Below are 20,606 nucleotides of genomic sequence, written 5' to 3'. Positions count from 1 at the left end.
TTTTGTTTTTATCCTTAATAATGACTGTACAAGAGAGGTTATAATTCTTTCTTTCAGAAAAAGAGTATTACTATGAAGTTCTCATAAGTAGTATATAGTATTTTTTCATCCATTAAATTATGAAATATTCAAGAGAAGTGTATTTCGTGAATTTTGGGCAAGCTGAAAAAAATGTTTATTTAGAATAGAATAGAATACCTTTATTGTCATTGCATTCCACAAATACAATGAAATTTGAAAGCTACTCCAGCACAGTGCCCCAAACACCACATCACAATCACACAACAGAGTATTTAAAAAATAAAATAATTATAATAATAATAAGAGAACTAAACCACAAATGCACTGTTTGATTCAAGACAATTACTGCCTCAGCAACCTCAGAAAGTGCAGGCGCTGTTGGGCCATCTTTGCAGTGGCCATAGTGTGAACTGACCAAGTAAGTTTGTCAGAAACATGAATTCCTAGAAATTTAAAACTATGAACTCTTTCTACACAATCTACACAAGGCAGATTTAACATAAGGAGATGCCTAAGACATCCACTGATACATTCTTTTATTATTCTATAGAAAAAAAATGACCAAAACAATCATAATTGACAAGTCTCTAGAAAATTATAATGCAGTGTCCCTTGTCAAACTTTATAATTAGAATACTGTTTCTAAATATTTCCTTGAAAAATATTTACTCAATCTGTTTTATTGTGTTCATTTTAGAAAAAAGACAAGCTGAAATCATTATTTAAAAAACCTAAAAAAAGTCCCGCATATGACATCTGTAATCATAATATAATCTCAAAGGTTACAGATTTTCTGCTTTCTTCCTATCCACCCCATTTCTCTCCTTGACTGGCCCTAGTATGAAAAGGTCATGTTTTTTCCCAACTAATTATTTTACTTGTTACCAATAAGGAAAGCAAAAACAGTTGAATTGATTAATATAGATTCAAACCAATTTGAATATATGAGGATAAAGATATCATCTTTATATATATTTTGGAGTACATATAAACCTTGCAGATTGTTTTTTGCTAAGGGACTGCATGATTAAAGAAGACTCCTCAATACTCTCATAGCATGGGGAAGATAGAGAAAATAAACAGGTATTCCATGGACAAAAATGAAAGAGATGTTGACTAGGACCATCATAATTTTTGAGTAAGTATTTCTGCATGTATCATTCAGATTTTTATTTTATGTTTGGTACTCAGAAAGACATACTGAATGTTTACTTCATCAAAAATGTATTACCATTAGCTTAATATATTATGGGGACTAGTTACTGAAAAATGAGATACAGATTACATAAATCTGATGGATTCTTTTTGGATAAATCATCGCTATGAAAGTGAGAGAATCAATCTAACTGAAAATCAATTGCAAGTTTTAGGAAGAAACTAGTAGGTTTTGGAGAGATTTACATATCTTTATAATGATGGAGCTGAAAATAACCCTGTTGTGTGAATTTATCCATATTATTGATGAGGATTTTTAAAAAAATACTGCAATTATGGGAAATATGAGAAATAGTCCAAAGATCAACAATGCTAAAGTCATTTTAAAATGAATTAAGATTTAAATTACCAAAACATCCTCTTTCAAAAAACACATACTTATGGAATCTAAAAGATAATTTAGAAAATAATTTTATGTAATCTATGTTATGTAGATATTAATTGTCAAATAAAATATTCTTGTGCAAAACAGAATGCATTCATTATGTGTAAGTTAATAGTCAGAGGTCTACAGCTCAGGTCACAACTCAGACATACAATTTTATTGTCTGTCCTGATAGTTGTTAAGAAATGTTTGCTAATGCAATAAATGAATCTATTAAAAATGAAAAATGACAGATTATGATCATGTCCATTAAGAGAAGAAGTCAGGCTAGCTATTTATGAAAAACAGAAAAACTTTAGCTATTTTGGGCAAGACATCCTCAAGTTTTTTCAACTAAGAAATGAAAGAAAAAAAATATTGATCATGAACATTCCATTTCCTGAAATCTGGAAATGCAAGGTAACATAAAATTATAACATGAACTTTCTAGATGTTTTATTTCAAAAAATTAGCAGCACTGTCTGGCTTTCTTATTTGAAACATTAATCACTTTAGTAGTCTTTCTTTTATCTAAGAAGATAAAGAAGAGAAGAGCTATTAATTTTGAAGAGATAAACACATTTTAGTTTTCTCCATTCACCTGCACACAAGGAAACCTAAAATTTAGTGTAAGTTTTAAAAACTGTATAGTCTTAAAACTTTTATCCTACGCATGGAGGACACTGGAAGCATTGAAGTGGTATGGTATGGTCTCTGATACAGACATAAGTAGCCAGGTAGTCAGTTGAAGTTTTCACTAAACTTTCTGCATGTTTGAAAGCTGTTGGGGTAATAATACTTTTACTTTTAGGTTCATTTACTTTAGCAATTTTAGCATCAAATTTCAGTGTTGTTTTGTCTTCTGCTAACAGAATAATATATTTCTGCATGGGTATTGCCAACACATGAGGGAGATCACCTCTGTTCAACATTTGGCTTAATCACCAGAGAGATGAAAAGAAAAGGGAAATGAGACTACTAAAATTCTTTTCAGAATCACCTTGATAATCTTTCATAGAAAGGAATGGAAATAAATCAGTCAAGTGTTACAACATTCATTCTTTTGGGATTTAATCTTCCCCAAATGGGAATACTACTCTTTACACTGTTTTTTATTATATACAGTTTGTCTATTGTGGGAAACCTACTTATTGTTCTACTTGTTGTAGCTAACCAACATCTTAATACCCCCATGTACTTCTTTCTTGTGAATTTGTCTTGTTTGGAGACATGTTACATTTCAACCATCTTGCCCAGAATGCTGGCTAGTTTTGTAACTGGGGATAAATCTATATCTATCTACGGGTGTATGACACAATACTACTTCTTTGGTTTTTTAGTATCCACTGAATGTTATCTTCTGGCAATGATGTCTTATGATCGATATTTAGCAATCTGCAAACCTCTGCATTATGCATCTGTCATGAATGGTAAACTCTGTCTCCAGTTAGCTCTCACATCTTGGATGAGTGGTTTGTTGACCAGCACTATCATAATAGCTTTTCTTGTACAGTTAACTTTTTGTGGACCCAGTGAAATTGACCATTTCTTTTGTGATGTGAATCCAGTGGCAAATATTTCCTGCAGCAATACACACTTTGTGAAGCTTGTTACATTTGTTACAGGATCCATGGGTATAGGGACCACATTTATCCTAACAATGATCTCCTACATCTGTATAATTTATACTGTGTTCCAAATGAAATCTAAAAAAGCACAACAGAAGGCCTTCTCTACCTGTTCATCTCATCTCACTGTAGTTTCATTTTTCTTCCTTTCACTATTGCTTGTCTATGTTGTCCCTGAAACAGAAAGACTGAAGGAGCTACATAAGATCTTTTCCCTGTTCTACACTGTCCTGCCTCCAATGGTCAACCCCATCATCTACAGTTTAAGAAACAGGGAAGTGAAGGAAGCCTTCTTTAAAACTTTTAGAAAAAATATCAGTAGTCTTTTATAACAACATAACTTTTCAATTACTGTGGTAAAGTAGAATTAAAGATGGGGTATATATAACAGCTTTGGTGCTACAGAGATTAATGTCGTCAAAGTACCCTCATTTCATACATGATTCTTTACCTTACTTTACCGTAGATACTATTTTAATATTTAATATATCTGACATCACTTGTTTTCAAAACAGTTCCAAGACCTTCATAGTCCTAATATAAATGTGATAATTAGTTTCAAAAATGTCCATTCTAGCCATCCATACAAAAGTGCCCTCATAAGGGTCATTATGAGAGTGTTAAAAATATTTGGCCACATGTTATTGTAGTAACAGTTTCAGTGGTGGGATTCAATTTTTTTTTACTGCCGATTCTGTGGGCATGGCTTGGTGGGCGTGGCAGGGGAAGGATACTGTAAAATCTGCAGTAAGAGGTGGTATTTACCAGTTCTCCAAACTACTCAAAATTTCCTCTAGCAGTTCTCCAGAACTGGTCAGAACCTGCTGAATAGCACCTCTGATCAGTTTATGTCTTCGGTCTGACTTAAGCATGGTATATAAAATCATACATTGCAATGTCCTACCTGTCAATGAATACTTCAGCTTCAACCATAACAACACAAGAGCACACAATAGATACAAACTCAAAGTAAACCGCACCAAACTTGATTGCAGGAAATACGACTTCAGCAATAGAGTGGTCAATGTCTGGAATACTCTACCCGACTCTGTAGTTTCTTCCCCAAACCCCAAAAACTTTAACCTTAGACTGTCTACTATTGACCTCACCCCTTTCCTAAGAGGTCTGTAGGGGGCGTGCATAAGCGCACCAACGTGCCTACCGTCCCTGTCCTATTGTTTCTCCTGTTCTTTTGTTTTTCTTATATGTACCCATTTCATGTATTCACAACTATGTATACATTTATACTTGTTATCTTGTAGACAATTGGCAAATCAAATAAATAAATAAATAAATAAATAAATAAATAAATAAATATATTTTTATTACTACTATTGTGATATTGCTTTGTTGTTTTCTGTATCATTTTATGTTGTAGGGCAGTGTTCTAGGACCAACTCTCTTCATACTCTACATAAACGACCTCTGTGATCATATTAAGAGCAATTGCGTTCTCTTCGCTGATGATGTAAAGCTGTTCAATACCACAGACAATACTGCTACCCTACAAAAAGATCTTGACTATGTATCTGAATGGTCAAACAAATGGCAACTTCAAATCTCAACAAATAAATGCTCTGTCTTACATATTGGCAAAAAAAATCAGAAAATAAAATACAAGCTGAATAGTCAAGATCTTGTTGATGACCCAAGCTCTGTAAAGGACCTTGGAATACTCACCTCTAATGATCTAAGTGCTAGAGCCCACTGCAACTACATAGCCAAAAAGGCATTAAGAGTTGTTAACCTAATCCTACGTAGTTTTTCTCTGGTAATATCACACTACTAACCAGAGCATACAAAACATTTGCTAGACCAATACTCGAATACAGTTCATCAGTCTGGAACCCTCATTACGTATCTGATATTAGCACAATTGAGAAAGTCCAGAAATATTTCACAAGAAGAGTTCTCCACTCTTCTACTCGTTGTAGAATACCTTATGCCACCAGACTTGAAATTCTAAAACTAGAAAACCTTGAATTACGCCGTCTTCGGTCTGACTTAAGCATGGTATATAAAATCATACATTGCAATGTCCTACCTGTCAATGAATACTTCAGCTTCAACCATAACAACACAAGAACACACAATAGATACAAACTCAAAGTAAACCGCACCAAACTTGATTGCAGGAAATACGACTTCAGCAATAGAGTGGTCAATGTCTGGAATACTCTACCCGACTCTATAGTCTCTTCCCCAAACCCCAAAAACTTTAACCTTAGACTGTCTACTATTGACCTCACCCCTTTCCTAAGAGGTCTGTAGGGGGCGTGCATAAGCGCACCATCGTGCCTACCATCCCTGTCCTATTGTTTCTCTTATTCTTTTATTTTTCTTATATGTACCCATTTCATGTATTCACAACTATGTATACACTTATACTTATTATCTTGTAAACAATTGGCAAATCAAATAAATAAATAAATAAATAAATAAAATAAGTATATTCCTTTTATAATGTTTAAATTTGGTTTTGGATGGAAATGACACAAAACACTTGTAAATAAATGAAGAAAATATCAAGGAAGATTTCAGTTTCTGGTAAATTGGTTGACTCTATTTGATCCGAGCCACTCTGGCAGCCATTTTATGAACTACCACATTCTCTCATTGCAATACTTTCATGAAGTACTTAAAATATTTTCACAGAATTACTAATATGCTTGCAGGTTTAAGTCTGTGTATATTTCTACTGTACAATTTACACTTTTAAAAAGGTGTGTAATGTTTGGGATCAATAAGTCCATTTTAAATGTAACTTTATTTCAGGCATGCATTTAAGATGGAAACCTGTGTGAATTTAATAAATAAATAATAATTATTATTATTTTTATGTATTCATTTATTTACAATCAAACTAAATCACAAAATTTAAAGTACAGCATACCTGTAATGGTTACCTATGTAATAATACACACACACACACACACACACACACACACACACACATGAAATTCTATAAAAATGAGTCATTAGACATACCAAATAGTTTCTATAAGTTAAGGTTGTAGATTAAAAAGTGCTATTGCTTTTAAATCTTATTCTAGGACTGTGTTATTTCATTTCATTTATGAATTGAATTAAGCCCTAGACATTCTATCACACCTATCCGTTGTCCATGATTCCCAAATCGCATCTTTGATTGGCTGAAAGCAACATAAATTTGTCACTAGATGTTTTCAATCGTAGATATTTTTATCTCTATCATTGAGTCATTGGGTATTTTTTATCCTAGATCCAGTTCTCTCTAGGAGGGGTCACCACCATTCCCTCCACTAATTTTGCCTTCTCCTGAAATATTTTTTTGAAATTTTGTTTAAAAAGCTCTGGAAGAACTTTTCAACCCTGCTGAGAGATCCAGAAATGTTTTCAAACTTGCCAACCAACTTCCTATGGGAATGTCCCCATTTTCCCAAGTAAATACCTCAATTTACTCTTCATAAATGAAGTCAATCAGACCCAAGAGGGGTTGCATTAGCTCTGATTGCAATGAGAGTACAGTGCACACTTTAGCAAGATGTATGAAAGGAATTCAACTCTTTATCTGAACAAATACATACTCAATCTTCATATGGGAGTTTGAAATATCGATCAATTATCACCTTAGTAAGAAGTACATTACATGAAAATACTCTTTTATGTGGGGCATATAGAATTTTATAAAAGTAATTGAAGAGCATCCAAGGAGAGAGAGCAATTCATCTGTAAGTGATATGGGAAAGTTTAGCTATGCCTACCTAAATCTTGCCCCGAAATTGAATGCTGTATAGCTCTTATCAGGTGATGGCATGGTAGAAGTCTTAAGGAACTTTCAAGGTGCTAAAGAACGCATTGAAATTTGGTACAGTGCTTAAGGCTTCAGACTAGAAACCCACATATTATTCAGATATTATTAATAATGATTTCAGTTTGACTTTTTTCTAAAATGAACATTAACAATAAAACAGGCTGAGTAAATCATTTTCAAGGATTATGTGTATGCTAATAGTCACACTATTTCAAGTGCTCCCTTGAAAAATCAGGGTTAAGACAGAAAAGATATACAACACAATAGGTTGATATTAGTTTGTCAAGTCCTGCCTTGTGTCTAAACTTAGTCAAAATACCTGCACAGCCTGATACCCTCTTCCAAAATCAGTATTCAGGTGATCCTTTGTGATCTCCTGACAATTGAGGAAAAACAAATAGGAAAGGCAAAAATAAAGTTTTTGGCACCCCAGAAAAACATAGGAAAATTAAATTTTATAAATAGACTGGATTTTAAAAAATTGTACAATTTGCATTTTTAAATTGAAGTAAGACACCACATTGGATCAGCCAAATTTTGATTACACATAGAATTACAAGGCTTTTTATGTTGTTGTTTTCTTAGCTTTCCTTTTTCAGTTGTGAAGTAAGTATTGGGAAAGATTAAAAATGATTTATTGTGGATAAAATCTTTGAAGCCATCTGGATAAAATTTGGCAATGTTAATGTCCTCTAAAAATTTAACCATTCATATAATCTTCATCCGATTCCACCAAAATATTCCTTATGCTTTATCTCTACAATTATATTTTAGAGATTTGCAATTGGTATATCCTGAAAGCAGGGATATAGGAACAATTCAAATATAATCGTTATTAGTGCCTGAAGGTATCTAAAGTTCTTGTCCTCGCTAATATTCAAACAGCAAGAAATCCCACTATAATTGCATCCATTTTACTAATACATAGAACTTTCACTAAACTTTGCAAAATATGTTATTTTTAAATGCAATTTTATTTGTTTAGATGTGCCCAAGTATCATTTTAAAGTATGATAGAGCAACTACCACAAATATATGCAGTTTTCTGGGTTTGATTTTTCAGGAAATACATATCATATGTAAAAAAAAAAAAAAAAAAAGTAGCTCCAAAGGTTTATTGCTGCTCATTTTGCCATGAAAGTTGATTTCCACTAAATTTCATACCTTTCCTTTCCTGGAATGCACACATTCCAAGAAAGCACTGAACATTATTGGAATATTGTTTGTTACTGTCAACAGCACAAAACATTAATATATGATTTTTTCTATTATGATATGGTTAGTATGTTAATAAATGCAACATTTTCTGTTCTTTCTGTTGTCTAGATATGTAAACCAACAGTTCTCTGAATGTATGTCAACATTTGTCTTAATCATCAGAGAAAGAGAGAGAGAGAAAGGGAAATGAGATGACTAAAGTACTTCAGATGGTTCTTCAGAATTACCTTGATAGTCATTAACAGGAAAGAATGGAAATAAATCAGTTAACTGTTACAACATTCATTCTTTTGGGATTCAATCTTCCCCAAATGGGAATACTGCTCTTTACACTGTTTTTTATTATATACAGTTTGTCTATTGTGGGAAACCTACTTATTGTTCTACTTGTTGTAGCTAATCAACATCTTCATACTCCCATGTACTTCTTCCTTGTGAATTTGTCTTCTTTGGAGACATCTTACATTTCAACCATCTTGCCCAGAATGCTGGCTAGTTTTGTAACTGGGGATAAAACTATATCTATCTACGGGTGTATGACACAATACTACTTCTTTGTTTTTTTAGCATCCACTGAATGTTATCTTCTGGCAATGATGTCTTATGATCGATATTTAGCAATCTGCAAACCTCTGCATTATGCATCTGTCATGAATGGTAAACTCTGTCTCCAGTTAGCTGTCACATCTTGGATGAGTAGTTTGTTGACTAATGCTATCATAACTTTTTTTCTAGTACAGTTATCTTTTTGTGGACCCAATGAAATTGACCATTTCTTTTGTGATGTTTATTCAGTGGCAAATCTTTCCTGTAGCAATACACACTTAGTGAAAGTTGCTACTTTTATTCTTGGATCCATGGTTATAGGGACCCCATTTATCCTAACAATGACCTTCTATATTTATATACTTTACACTGTATTGCAAATGAAATCTAAAAAAGCACAACAGAAGGCCTTCTCTACTTGTTCATCTCATCTCACTGTAGTTTCATTTTTCTTCCTTTCACTATTGCTTGTGTATGTTGTTCCTGAAACAGAAAAACTGAAGGAGCTACATAAGGTCTTTTCTCTATTCTATACTATCCTAACACCAATGGTGAATCCCATCATCTACAGTTTGAGAAACAAAGAAGTGAAAGAAGCCTTCTTTAAAACTTTTAGAAAATACAGCAGTAGAGTTTTATAGTATCATAATTTTTCAATGACTTTGGTAAAGCAAAATTAAAGATGAGGTATATTAAATTAAAAATTAAATTAAATTAAAATTAAATTAAATTAAATTAAAATTAAAGATGAGGACGCCGTAAAAGAAAGAATATCCAACCTTGAAAAAAAGACACAACGCAAAAACCTGAACATCCAATAGCTACTAACCACATCTCTACCCAACAACCACAACCCAATCCAAAAACCAATCCACAAATAAACACAACCCAGACAAATATTGATATCCCAATCCTCATCAGAGAAGCTGTTGAACGTGAACGGAAACGTCCAAACGCCATCTTATTTGGTCTAGAGGACATCAATGACAATGATGACATCACAACTGTCCGAAACATCATCAGTGATTATCAAGCATCAACCATCTCCGCTGATGAAATACTTGACATTTCCCGCATTGGCCGAGAGCTCAAAAACAGAGACGGCTCTGTGGCCCCACACTTGTGCAGGGTCATTTGCAAAAATGAATCAAGCAAACATAAATTCATTTACACTATAAATTCACACGCCAAAACCAACACCAACCATAAGAACCTCCGTTGTCGCCCTGACCTAACCATACAGCAACGTGCCCGCTCCCGTGTACTCCGCACCGAACTCAAAAAATGTCTAGACAATGGAGAGAAGGACCTGTACATTGACTACCATGCTGACTGTATCAAAAGTAAGCCACACAACCCGCAACTCAGCTTTAACCCTCAACCACAACTCTACCTCAACCGATCCACCATCACCCAAGACTAGGCATGCACGCCCCTAACTACCTCAATTCCAACTACTGCTGGCCTTAAATGCAAACTACTCAATGCAAGAAGCCTCGTGAATAAAATACCTGAATTTTTCCTCCTACTAAATATGGCTAAATTCGACATTATATTTGTCTGTGAAACATGGCTCAATGCATCTCTCCCTGACTCCATTACCACAGTAAGAGACTATCATGTTTACAGATCAGATCGTGAAATTCGTCGAGGAGGTGGTGTTGCTATCTTCTATAAAAAGTCCTTACATCTAAAAAAATATCCAAGTTACCCAGGAGCTTGATCTTCCTGAGACCATCATCTGTGAACTATCCTTAAATATCACAATTCGATTCTTACTATGTTACAGAGCACCTGATTATGACATCGATCATGTAAACAAGCTAAATACATTACTAACATGGGCTGCATCCTGCCCATACCCTTTTATCTTTCTTGGCGATTTCAATCTACCTCATATTGACTGGACTCTAAATGATTGTACAACTGAAATCATACACACAACCTTCTACAATGCTATTACAAATCTGGGACTGGAACAACTAGTAACCAACAACACTTGACTAAACAACTGCCTCGATCTCATCTTCTGCAATAGTTTGAATTTAATTTACGGAATACAAACTAAAGAACCCTTTTCCAGCAGTGACCACAATATGATTGACTTTTGTCTCAACATACGCCCAAACAAAATTCACCACAATGATGTAATCCCCAATTGTAACTTCAAAAAAGGCAACTATGATCTTATAGACAACGATCTCTCATCCCTTGATTGGCAATCTCTATTCACTGGATGCAATACTGTTGAAGAAAACCTTGAATTACGCCGTCTTCGGTCTGATTTAAGCATGGTATATAAAATCATACATTGCAATGTCCTACCTGTCAATGAATACTTCAGCTTCAACCATAACAACACAAGAGCACACAATAGATACAAACTCAAAGTTAACCGCACCAAACTTGATTGTAGGAAATACGACTTCAGCAATAGAGTGGTCAATGTCTGGAATACTCTACCCGACTCTGTAGTTTCTTCCCCAAACCCCAAAAACTTTAACCTTAGACTGTCTACTATTGACCTCACCCCTTTCCTAAGAGGTCTGTAGGGGGCGTGCATAAGTGCACCAACGTGCCTACCGTCCCTGTCCTATTGTTTCTCTTATTCTTCTTTTATTTTTCTTATATGTACCCATTTCATGTATTCACAACTATGTATACACTTATACTTATTATCTTGTAAACAATTGGCAAATCAAATAAATAAAAATAAAATAAAATAAATAAATAAAAATAAATATATTTAACAGCTTTGGTGCTACAGAGAGTAATGTGGCCAAAGTATCTCATGTCATGTATGATAGATTCTTTACCTTATTTTACCTTAGATATTGTTTTAATATTTAAAATAATGTTTCTGCTTCTGATATCACTTTGTTTCAAACTGGGCTCTAACCTGCATAGTTTTAATATAAACGTCATAATTTATGTTTCAAAAGTGTCCATTACTACCCGTTCTTATCAAAGTGCTATTATGTGGCCCATCATGGGAGGGCTAAATATATTTGGGCAAAAGCAATTGAAGTTTATATTACTGTTATTACTACTGTCCTATTGCTTTATTATTTTCTGTATGATTTTATATTGTATGTTCCTTTTGTAATATGTTTATATTTGGTCTTTGTTGGACACGACACAAAACACTTGTGAATAAAGAACATTTTGGTCCCTGGTAACTTGGTTGGCTCCATCTGATCCTAGCCACCCTGAAAGCCATTTAATGAACCACCATATTCCCACATTGCAATAATTTCATGATGTACTTAAAATATTTTCACATAATTACTAATATGTTTGCTAGTTCAAATCTGTGTATATTTCTATTATACTATTTTCATTTCTAAAAAGATGTGTAAGGTTTGGGATCAATAAGCCCATTTTAAATGTAACTTTATTACAGTCATGCATTTAAAATGGAGACCTGTTGAATTTAATAAATAAATAATTATAAAAAATATTTTTATTTCTATGTATTCATTTATTTACAGTTCACACTAAATCAAAATAATTAAAGTACGGCATACCTATATCACTTACCTATGTAATAATACATATATATAAGAGAAAGAAACCCTATAAAATTAACGAGTCATGGGTTGTACAAAATAGTTGTTATAAGTTAAGACTATAGATTAAAAAATCTATTGGTTTCAAAATACCTGTATATTAGTCATTGACTCAGGGAATTTTGCAGCTAAAACAGTAGAAAAATAAATGAATGAGATCTATTATTCTAATATAAAGATTAAATAGTTTCTTTAACTATCCTTCTGTTTATTATCATATGGCAGGTTAGTATTCAGCACATTCTGACCAGTTCTGGAGAACCAGTAGCAGAAATTTTGAGTAGTTAGGAGAACCAGCAAATACCACCTCTGACTGGAGATTTTACAGAATCTTTCCCCTGCCATGCCCACCAAGCCATGCCCACAGAATCAGTAGTAAAAAAAATTGAATCCCACCACTGGTTAGCATCCATCTGAATTCATTGCTGATGATTGCTTCTAGTATAGGAATATTTTAGAATATTGTATTTATTTATTAAATCATTATCATGTGACTGGCCATTTTAAAAAAAGGATAAATGATATTATTTTAGAACTGTGTTATTTTACTTCATTTATAAATTGTATAAAGCCCTAGACTTTCTATCACACCTGTTCTGTCGCCAGTAAAGAAACTCACAGACCGGAGTTGAATTCAGCTCTTTAATAATAACAGTAACTTCAACCGCAGCAGCCCTTTTTATAGCGGCTGCTCCATGGCTCGCAACCAATGACATTTAGTTAAACTTCCCGCCGCTATTGGCAGCCTATCAGGTACTAACGTTACTAACCAATCGTATCGTTGCTTCTGTTAACCAGTAGGAACATCACCCTAGAAGTCTCTATTTAAATACACAACAACACCTATCTATTGTCCATGATTCCCAAATCTCATCATTGATTGGATAAAAGCAACAGAAATTTGCTTGCTGGATGTTTTCAATCATTGTAGATTTTTTTTTCCTTTTCCATGACTGAGTCAATGGGTATTTTTCATCCTAGATTCAATCATCTCTGGGAACGATTGCCACTGTTTCATCCACTAACTTTGCCTGCCCCCGAAATAACTTTGAAATTTTGTTTTAAAAGCTTTGGAAGAACTTTAAGCAGATGTTCTTTTAAGAATCATAATACCTGCTTTGTAGTGCAATCATTTTTATATAACAAGTCAGACTACATTGCCTGAATAGCTTTAGGCAATTTCTCCTACAATATGACTAACCTGGGGGGAAAAGAATCATTTCAACCCCCCAATCCCATTCTGAGAAATGTTTTCAAACTTGCCAAACAACCTCCTATGGGAACTAAAAACCTCAATTTACTCTTCATAAGTGGAGTCTGTCAGACCCAAGAGGGGGTGCATTAGCTCTGATTGCCATGAGAGTACAATACACTCTTTAGAAGGATGTATGAAAAAGAACTCTATGTTTGAGCAAATACATACTCGATCTTCAAATGAGAGGTGGAGTATCAATCAGCTATCCCCTTAGTAAGGAGTACATTATATGAGAAGACTTTTCTATGTAGGCATATAGAAATTTATAAAAGTAATTGAAGGAGAGAAATTTATAAAAGTAATCCAAGGAGAGAGAGCAATTCATCTGTAAGTGAGATGGGAAAGTTTGGCTATGCCTACCTAAATGTCTAAGTTTCATATATTTTGCTTACATTTTACCAAGATCTACTGACAGTCCTTACTGTCTTTGATTTACATTTATTTACTCAAAGTATACTAAATATATCTGTTGATGGCATGGATTCTTTACAATGATAAAGAATCATTGAAATCTGGTGTAGTGCTTAAGGTTCAGACTAGAAACTGGAAGACTGTGGTCCTACCTTTGGGATGAAATAGGTGACTTTGGGCTAGTCACTTTTTCTAAATCCATCTCATAGGGTTGTTATTGTGGAGAAAATAGGAGGAGGGAACAGTATTAGGTATATTCACCTCTTTGAGTTATTTATAGGACAATTTTCTATGTTGAAATAAGTTCCATTCTCAAAAAAATGAATCGTGCATTTGATAAGGGACTGGTGTTTGTCATAGCTGCTAATTTCACAAATACGATGTTTTGTTTTTATCCTTAATAATGACTGTACAAGAATGGTCATAATTCTTTCTTTCAGAAAAAGAGTATTACTATGAAGTTCTCATAAATAGTATATAGTATTTTTTTCATCCATTAAATTATGAAATATTCAAGAGAAGTGTATTTTGTGAATTTTGGGCAAGCTGAAAAAATGTTTATTTAGAATAGAATAGAATACCTTTATTGTCATTGCATTCCACAAATGCAATGAAATTTGAAAGCTACTCCAGCACAGTGCCCCAAACACCACATCACAATCACACAACAGAGTATTTAAAAAATAAAATAATTATAATAATAATAAGAGAACTGAACCACAAATGCACTGTTTGGTTCAAGACAATTACTGCCTTGGAAAAGAAACTTTTTCTCAATCTATTAGTCCTCATTTTAAGATACCTATAACACCTCTCTGATGGTAACAGTTCGAAATATGAATGTCCAGGATGAGAATGGTCTGTGGAGATTTTTAGAGTTCTAGAGAGGAGTCTGGTCTTCGCAATCTCTTCCAGAGAAGAAAGAGAGCAACTGATGATTTTTGTGTTGTGTTTATAACTCTCTGGAGCATCTTCTTATCCACTGCAGAGCATCCAGCATACCACACCATTACACAGTATGCCAAAATGCTCTCGATGGTAGAACAATAAAAAAGTAAACAGCAACTTCTCACCCAGACCACTCTTTTTCAGCAACCTCAGAAAGTGCAGGCGCTGTTGGGCCATCTTTGCAGTGACCATCGTGTGAACCGACCAAGTAAGTTTGTCAGAAACATGAGTTCCTAGAAATTTAAAACTATGAACTCTTTCCACACAATCTTATTTAAAGATTAGTGATAATCTTTAAGGCAGATATATGAACTTTCTATCTATCCAATACTTATTTTGTTTTTGTTTTTTAAAGTTCTACCTCTTGATTAGCAATATAAATTTAACATAAGGAGATGCCTAAGACATGCACTGATACATGATTTTATTATTCTATAGAAAAAAAATGACCAAAACAATCATAATTGACAAGTCTCTAGAAAATTATAATGCAGTGTCCCTTGTCAAAATTTATAATTAGAATACTGTTTCTAAATATTTCCTTGAAAAATATTTACTCAATCTGTTTTATTGTGTTCATTTTAGAAAAAAGACAAGCTGAAATCATTACTTAAAAAACCTTTAAAAAGTCCCACATATGACATCTGTAATCATAATATAATCTCAAAGGTTACAGCTTTTCTGCTTTCTTCCTATCCACCCCATTTCTCTCCTTGACTGGCCCTAGTATGAAAAGGTCATGTTTTTTCCCAACTAATTATTTTACTTGTTACCAATAAGGAAAGCAAAAACAGTTGAACTGATTAATATAGATTCAAACCAATTTGAATATATGAGGATAAAGATATCATCTTCATATATATTTTGGAGTACATATAAACCTTGCAGATTGTTTTTTGCTAAGAGACTGCATGATTAAAGAAGACTCCTCAATACTCTCATAGCATGGGGAAGATAGAGAAAATAAGCAGGTATTCCATGGACAAAAATGAAAGAGATGTTGACTAGGACCATCATAATTTTTGAGTAAGTATTTCTGCATGTATCATTCAGATTTTTATTTTATGTTTGGTACTCAGAAAGACATATTGAATGTTTATTTCATTAAAAATGTATTACCATTAGCTTAATATATTATGGGGACTAGTTACTGAAAAATGAGATACAGATTACATAAATCTGATGAATTCTTTTTGGATAAATCATCGCTATGAAAGTGAGAGAATCAATCTAACTGAAAATCAATTGCAAGTTTTAGGAAGAAACTAGTAGGTTTTGGAGAGATTTACATATCTTTATAATGATGGAGCTGAAAATAACCCTGTTGTGTGAATTTATCCATATTATTGATGAGGATTTTTAAAAAAATACTGCAATTATGGGAAATATGAGAAATAGTCCAAAGATCAACAATACTAAAGTCATTTTAAAATGAATTAAGATTTAAATTACCAAAACATTCTCTTTCAGAAAATACATGCTTATGGAATCTAAAAGATAATTTAGAAAATAATTTTATGTAATCTATATTATGTAGATATTAATTGTCAAATAAAATATTCTTGTGCAAAACAGAATGCATTCATTATGTGTAAGTTAATAGTCAGAGGTCCACAGCTCAGGTCACAACTCAGACATACAATTTTATTGTCCGTCCTGATAGTTGTTAAGAAATGTTTGCTAATGCAATAAATGAATCTATCATTTTAAAATGAATTAAGATTTAAATTACCAAAACATCCTCTTTCAGAAAATACATACTTATGGAATCTAAAAGATAATTTAGAAAATAATTTTATGTAATCTATATTATGTAGATATTAATTGTCAAATAAAATATTCTTGTGCAAAACAGAATGCATTCATTATGTGTAAGTTAATAGTCAGAGGTCTACAGCTCAGGTCACAACTCAAACATACAATTTTATTGTCCGTCCTGATAGTTGTTAAGAAATGTTTGCTAATGCAATAAATGAATCTATTAAAAATGAAAAATGACAGATTATGATCATGTCCATTAAGAGAAGTCAGGCTACCTATTTATGAAAAACAGAAAAACTTTAGCTGTTTTGTGCAAGACATCCTCAAATTTTTCAACTAAGAAATGAAAGAAAAAAAATATTGATCATGAACATTCCATTTCCTGAAATCTGAAAATGCAAGGTAACATAAAATTATAACATGAATTTTCTAGATGTTTTATTTCAAAAAATTAGCAGCACTGCCTGGCTTTCTTATTTGAAACATTAATCACTTTAGTAGTCTTTCTTTTATCTAAGAAGATAAAGAAGAGAAGAGCTATTAATTTTGAAGAGATAAACACATTTTAGTTTTCTACATTCACCTGCACGCAAGGAAACCTAAAATTTAGTGTGAGTTTTAAAAACTGTATAGTCTTAAAACTTTTATCCTACACACGGAGAACACTGGAAGCATTGAAGTGATATGGTATGGTCTCTGATACAGACATAAGTAGCCAGGTAGTCAGTTGAAGTTTTCACTAAACTTTCTGCATGTTTGAAAGCTGTTGGGGTAATAATACTTTTACTTTTAGGTTCATTTACTTTAGCAATTTTAGCCTAAAATTTCAGTGTTGTTTTGTCTTCTGCTAACAGAATAATATATTTCTGCATGGGTATTGCCAACACATGAGGGAGATCACCTCTGTTCAACATTTGGCTTAATCACCAGAGAGATGAAAAGAAAAGGGAAATGAGACTACTAAAATTCTTTTCAGAATCACCTTGATAATCTTTCATAGAAAGGAATGGAAATAAATCAGTCAAGTGTTACAACATTCATTCTTTTGGGATTTAATCTTCCCCAAATGGGAATACTACTCTTTACACTGTTTTTTATTATATACAGTTTGTCTATTGTGGGAAACCTACTTATTGTTTTACTTGTTGTAGCTAACCAACATCTTCATACCCCCATGTACTTCTTTCTTGTGAATTTGTCTTGTTTGGAGACATGTTACATTTCAACCATCTTGCCCAGAATGCTGGCTAGTTTTGTAACTGGGGATAAATCTATATCTATCTACGGGTGTATGGCACAATACTACTTCTTTGGTTTTTTAGCATCCACTGAATGTTATCTTCTGGCAATGATGTCTTATGATCGATATTTAGCAATCTGCAAACCTCTGCATTATGCATCTGTCATGAATGGTAAACTCTGTCTCCAGTTAGCTGTCACATCTTGGATGAATGGTTTGTTGACCAACACTATCATAATAGCTTTTCTTGTACAGTTAACTTTTTGTGGACCCAGTGAAATTGACAATTTCTTTTGTGATGTGAATCCAGTGGCAAATATTTCCTGCAGCAATACACACTTTGTGAAGCTTGCTACATTTGTTATAGGATCCATGGGTATAGGGACCACATTTATCCTAACAATGACCTCCTACATCTGTATAATTTATACTGTGTTCCAAATGAAATCTAAAAAAGCACAACAGAAGGCCTTCTCTACCTGTTCATCTCATCTCACTGTAGTTTCATTTTTCTTCCTTTCACTATTGCTTGTCTATGTTGTCCCTGAAACAGAAAGACTGAAGGAGCTACATAAGATCTTTTCCCTGTTCTACACTGTCCTGCCTCCAATGGTCAACCCCATCATCTACAGTTTAAGAAACAGGGAAGTGAAGGAAGCCTTCTTTAAAACTTTTAGAAAATATATCAGTAGTTTTTTATAACATCATCACTTTTCAATTGCTGTGGTTGTTGTATTCACTGAACTGACGACAGTTCCCAATCTGGTCCGCGTTTTTGGCGGGAGCACTGATCGCTCCCATTGGTTGATGCCGTTTGACAGCCGGCTATAAAAGGAGCTGTCAAACAGCATCAGCTGTTGCTGCCAGCTGATCTGCCTGTTAGCCCCGGCAGCCGCGGCAGCCCTTTATTCACCGAATAAAGCCTTTTCGCTGTTAGCTCTGTGTCTGCCTCGTATCTACCGCCGCTCCACAACACTGGCGACTTGGGCGGGATACAAACAAGAGGCGACCGGACATAACACAGCTGAGCTCAGTCACTACAAAAGGAGCCGAAGCCACCAAGAGCTGATTAGTCACAGCCACCATGACGCTGGTCGCTCCACGTTCTGTTAGCGCTGTCCCCTGGGAGGAGTTACAGGAGATCCTCTCCAGTCACTACTCCCATAAGCCATCCCAAATTGCTAGGAGACACTCTTTCAGGAGGAGAATGCAGTCTGAAGGGGAGTCAGTTAGTGAGTATGTGGCAGCCTTAAGGTCAGCTGCCTTACAATGTGGCTTCAGAGATTACCTAGAGGATATGCTCCTAGATCAAATTGTCTATGGGGTCAAGGACCTGAGACTTCAAAGATGGTTGCTAGCCAAAAAAGACTTAACCCTAGCTATAGCCATCGAGGAAGCACAAGCTGCTGAGCTATCTGCTCTATCAGCAGCAGAAATACAGGGGAACCCCATTAGACAAGGCAGCTCAACTATTCATTTTGATGAAGTCTCCCTAGATGAGAACTCTGAGGACCCAATCAAGGTAAACCGCCTCAGACAACAGAAGCCCCCTCTAGAAGAACCAAGACAAAAAATCAACTTTACCCCCAGGCAGCAACCCATTTGCCTAAGCTGTGGGGGAACCCATCTCAGGGCATCTTGCAGGTTCAGGAATGCCATTTACCTGAACTGTCAGAAAAAGGGCCACCTAGTTAGGGTCTGCCAAGCTGGGAAAACTTTTCCACAAAGACCTCAGCCTACTCCTATTTTCCAAAGGCAAGTTGAGGACTGCTATACCAGATCACACTACCACTGGCTCTAACAAAATAAGTATTTTTGTCTTTTTAGAAGGTAAGCCCTGCAATATGGAAGTTGACATGGGCTCTGCACTTTCCATCATCTCCTGGGAAACTCTAAAGAAGATACTTCCAACGATGTCTAAGAAGAAGCTCCTGAACTGCCACCTGACTCTGCGTGATTACCAAGGCAGGACCATCCCAGTCCTTGGGAAAGGCAAGTTTTTAATCCAATTCAACAACTTCAAAGGCCACTTGCCTTTAGTAGTGGTAGATGGTGCCCTCCCTAGTTTGCTAGGATTAGACTGGTTCCCTGATCTTGGTCTCAGCATAACCGGTATTCACGCTGTTTCAACCTCTGAAGTAGATACCCTATTCAGAGACTATTCTGATGTATTCAGCGAAGATTTAGGGTGTTACTCTGGTACCCCTATTTCATTCAATGTAGACCCACAGGCAACTCCCATCCGTCTGAAACCGCGTAGGGTACCCTTTGCTATCTGCCCCAAATTAGATATGGAGCTAGATAAATTACTAAAGCAAGGGGTATTAGAACCAGTAGATTTTGCAAAATGGGAGACCCCCATAGTCACCCCGCTTAAGAAAGATGGCAGCGTGAGAATCTGTGCTGATTACAAGACATCCCTGAATAGGTTTCTACAAATCAGTGCCTACCCTGTCCCTGTCATTCAACATCTTTTACATTCCTTCGAGCCTGGGACTATTTTCGCAAAATTGGATATGTCACAGGCATACCAACAGTTCCCTGTAGATGACCAAACTGCAGAATTACAAACCATAGTCACCCATAGGGGTGCATTTAAGTGCAAGAGCCTCCAGTTTGGCATAAGTGTAGCCCCTG

At 34.6% G+C, this 20,606-nt stretch overlaps 3 protein-coding genes across 3 annotated transcripts; all 3 read left to right on the top strand.

Annotated features, from left to right (window-relative positions):
• The first annotated feature begins 2,421 nt into the window (after positions 1-2,421).
• LOC113432104 (olfactory receptor 10A7-like) lies at positions 2,422-3,560 on the top strand. The gene has a single exon (XM_026694313.2). It carries the CDS (start codon positions 2,625-2,627, stop codon positions 3,558-3,560), a length of 936 nt encoding a protein of 311 aa, XP_026550098.2. The 5' UTR covers positions 2,422-2,624.
• A 4,930-nt stretch (positions 3,561-8,490) lies between these two features.
• LOC148129052 (olfactory receptor 11L1-like) lies at positions 8,491-9,476 on the top strand. The gene has a single exon (XM_087945468.1). The coding sequence runs from the start codon at positions 8,491-8,493 to the stop codon at positions 9,424-9,426; it is 936 nt and encodes a 311-aa protein (XP_087801594.1). The 3' UTR covers positions 9,427-9,476.
• Positions 9,477-17,532: 8,056 nt separating this feature from the next.
• Positions 17,533-18,671, top strand: LOC148129051 (olfactory receptor 2AP1-like). The gene has a single exon (XM_087945903.1). It carries the CDS (start codon positions 17,736-17,738, stop codon positions 18,669-18,671), a length of 936 nt encoding a protein of 311 aa, XP_087802029.1. The 5' UTR covers positions 17,533-17,735.
• Positions 18,672-20,606: the final 1,935 nt, after the last annotated feature.

This window comes from Notechis scutatus, chromosome Z, assembly GCF_049901735.1.
Source record: "Notechis scutatus isolate UNSWTSFEM ecotype Mainland chromosome Z, rNotScu1.2, whole genome shotgun sequence".
NCBI classification, from domain to species: Eukaryota; Metazoa; Chordata; class Lepidosauria; order Squamata; family Elapidae; genus Notechis; species Notechis scutatus.
The sequence above is the reverse complement of the archived record's forward strand: the minus strand, read 5'-3'. Positions and strand labels throughout refer to the sequence as shown.

What these genes read in the sequence shown, in the direction of transcription:
- LOC113432104 (XM_026694313.2), top strand. Translation starts at nt 2,625, where the DNA reads ATGGAAATAAATCAGTCAAGTGTTACAACATTCATTCTTTTGGGATTT.
- LOC148129052 (XM_087945468.1), top strand. Translation starts at nt 8,491, where the DNA reads ATGGAAATAAATCAGTTAACTGTTACAACATTCATTCTTTTGGGATTC.
- LOC148129051 (XM_087945903.1), top strand. Translation starts at nt 17,736, where the DNA reads ATGGAAATAAATCAGTCAAGTGTTACAACATTCATTCTTTTGGGATTT.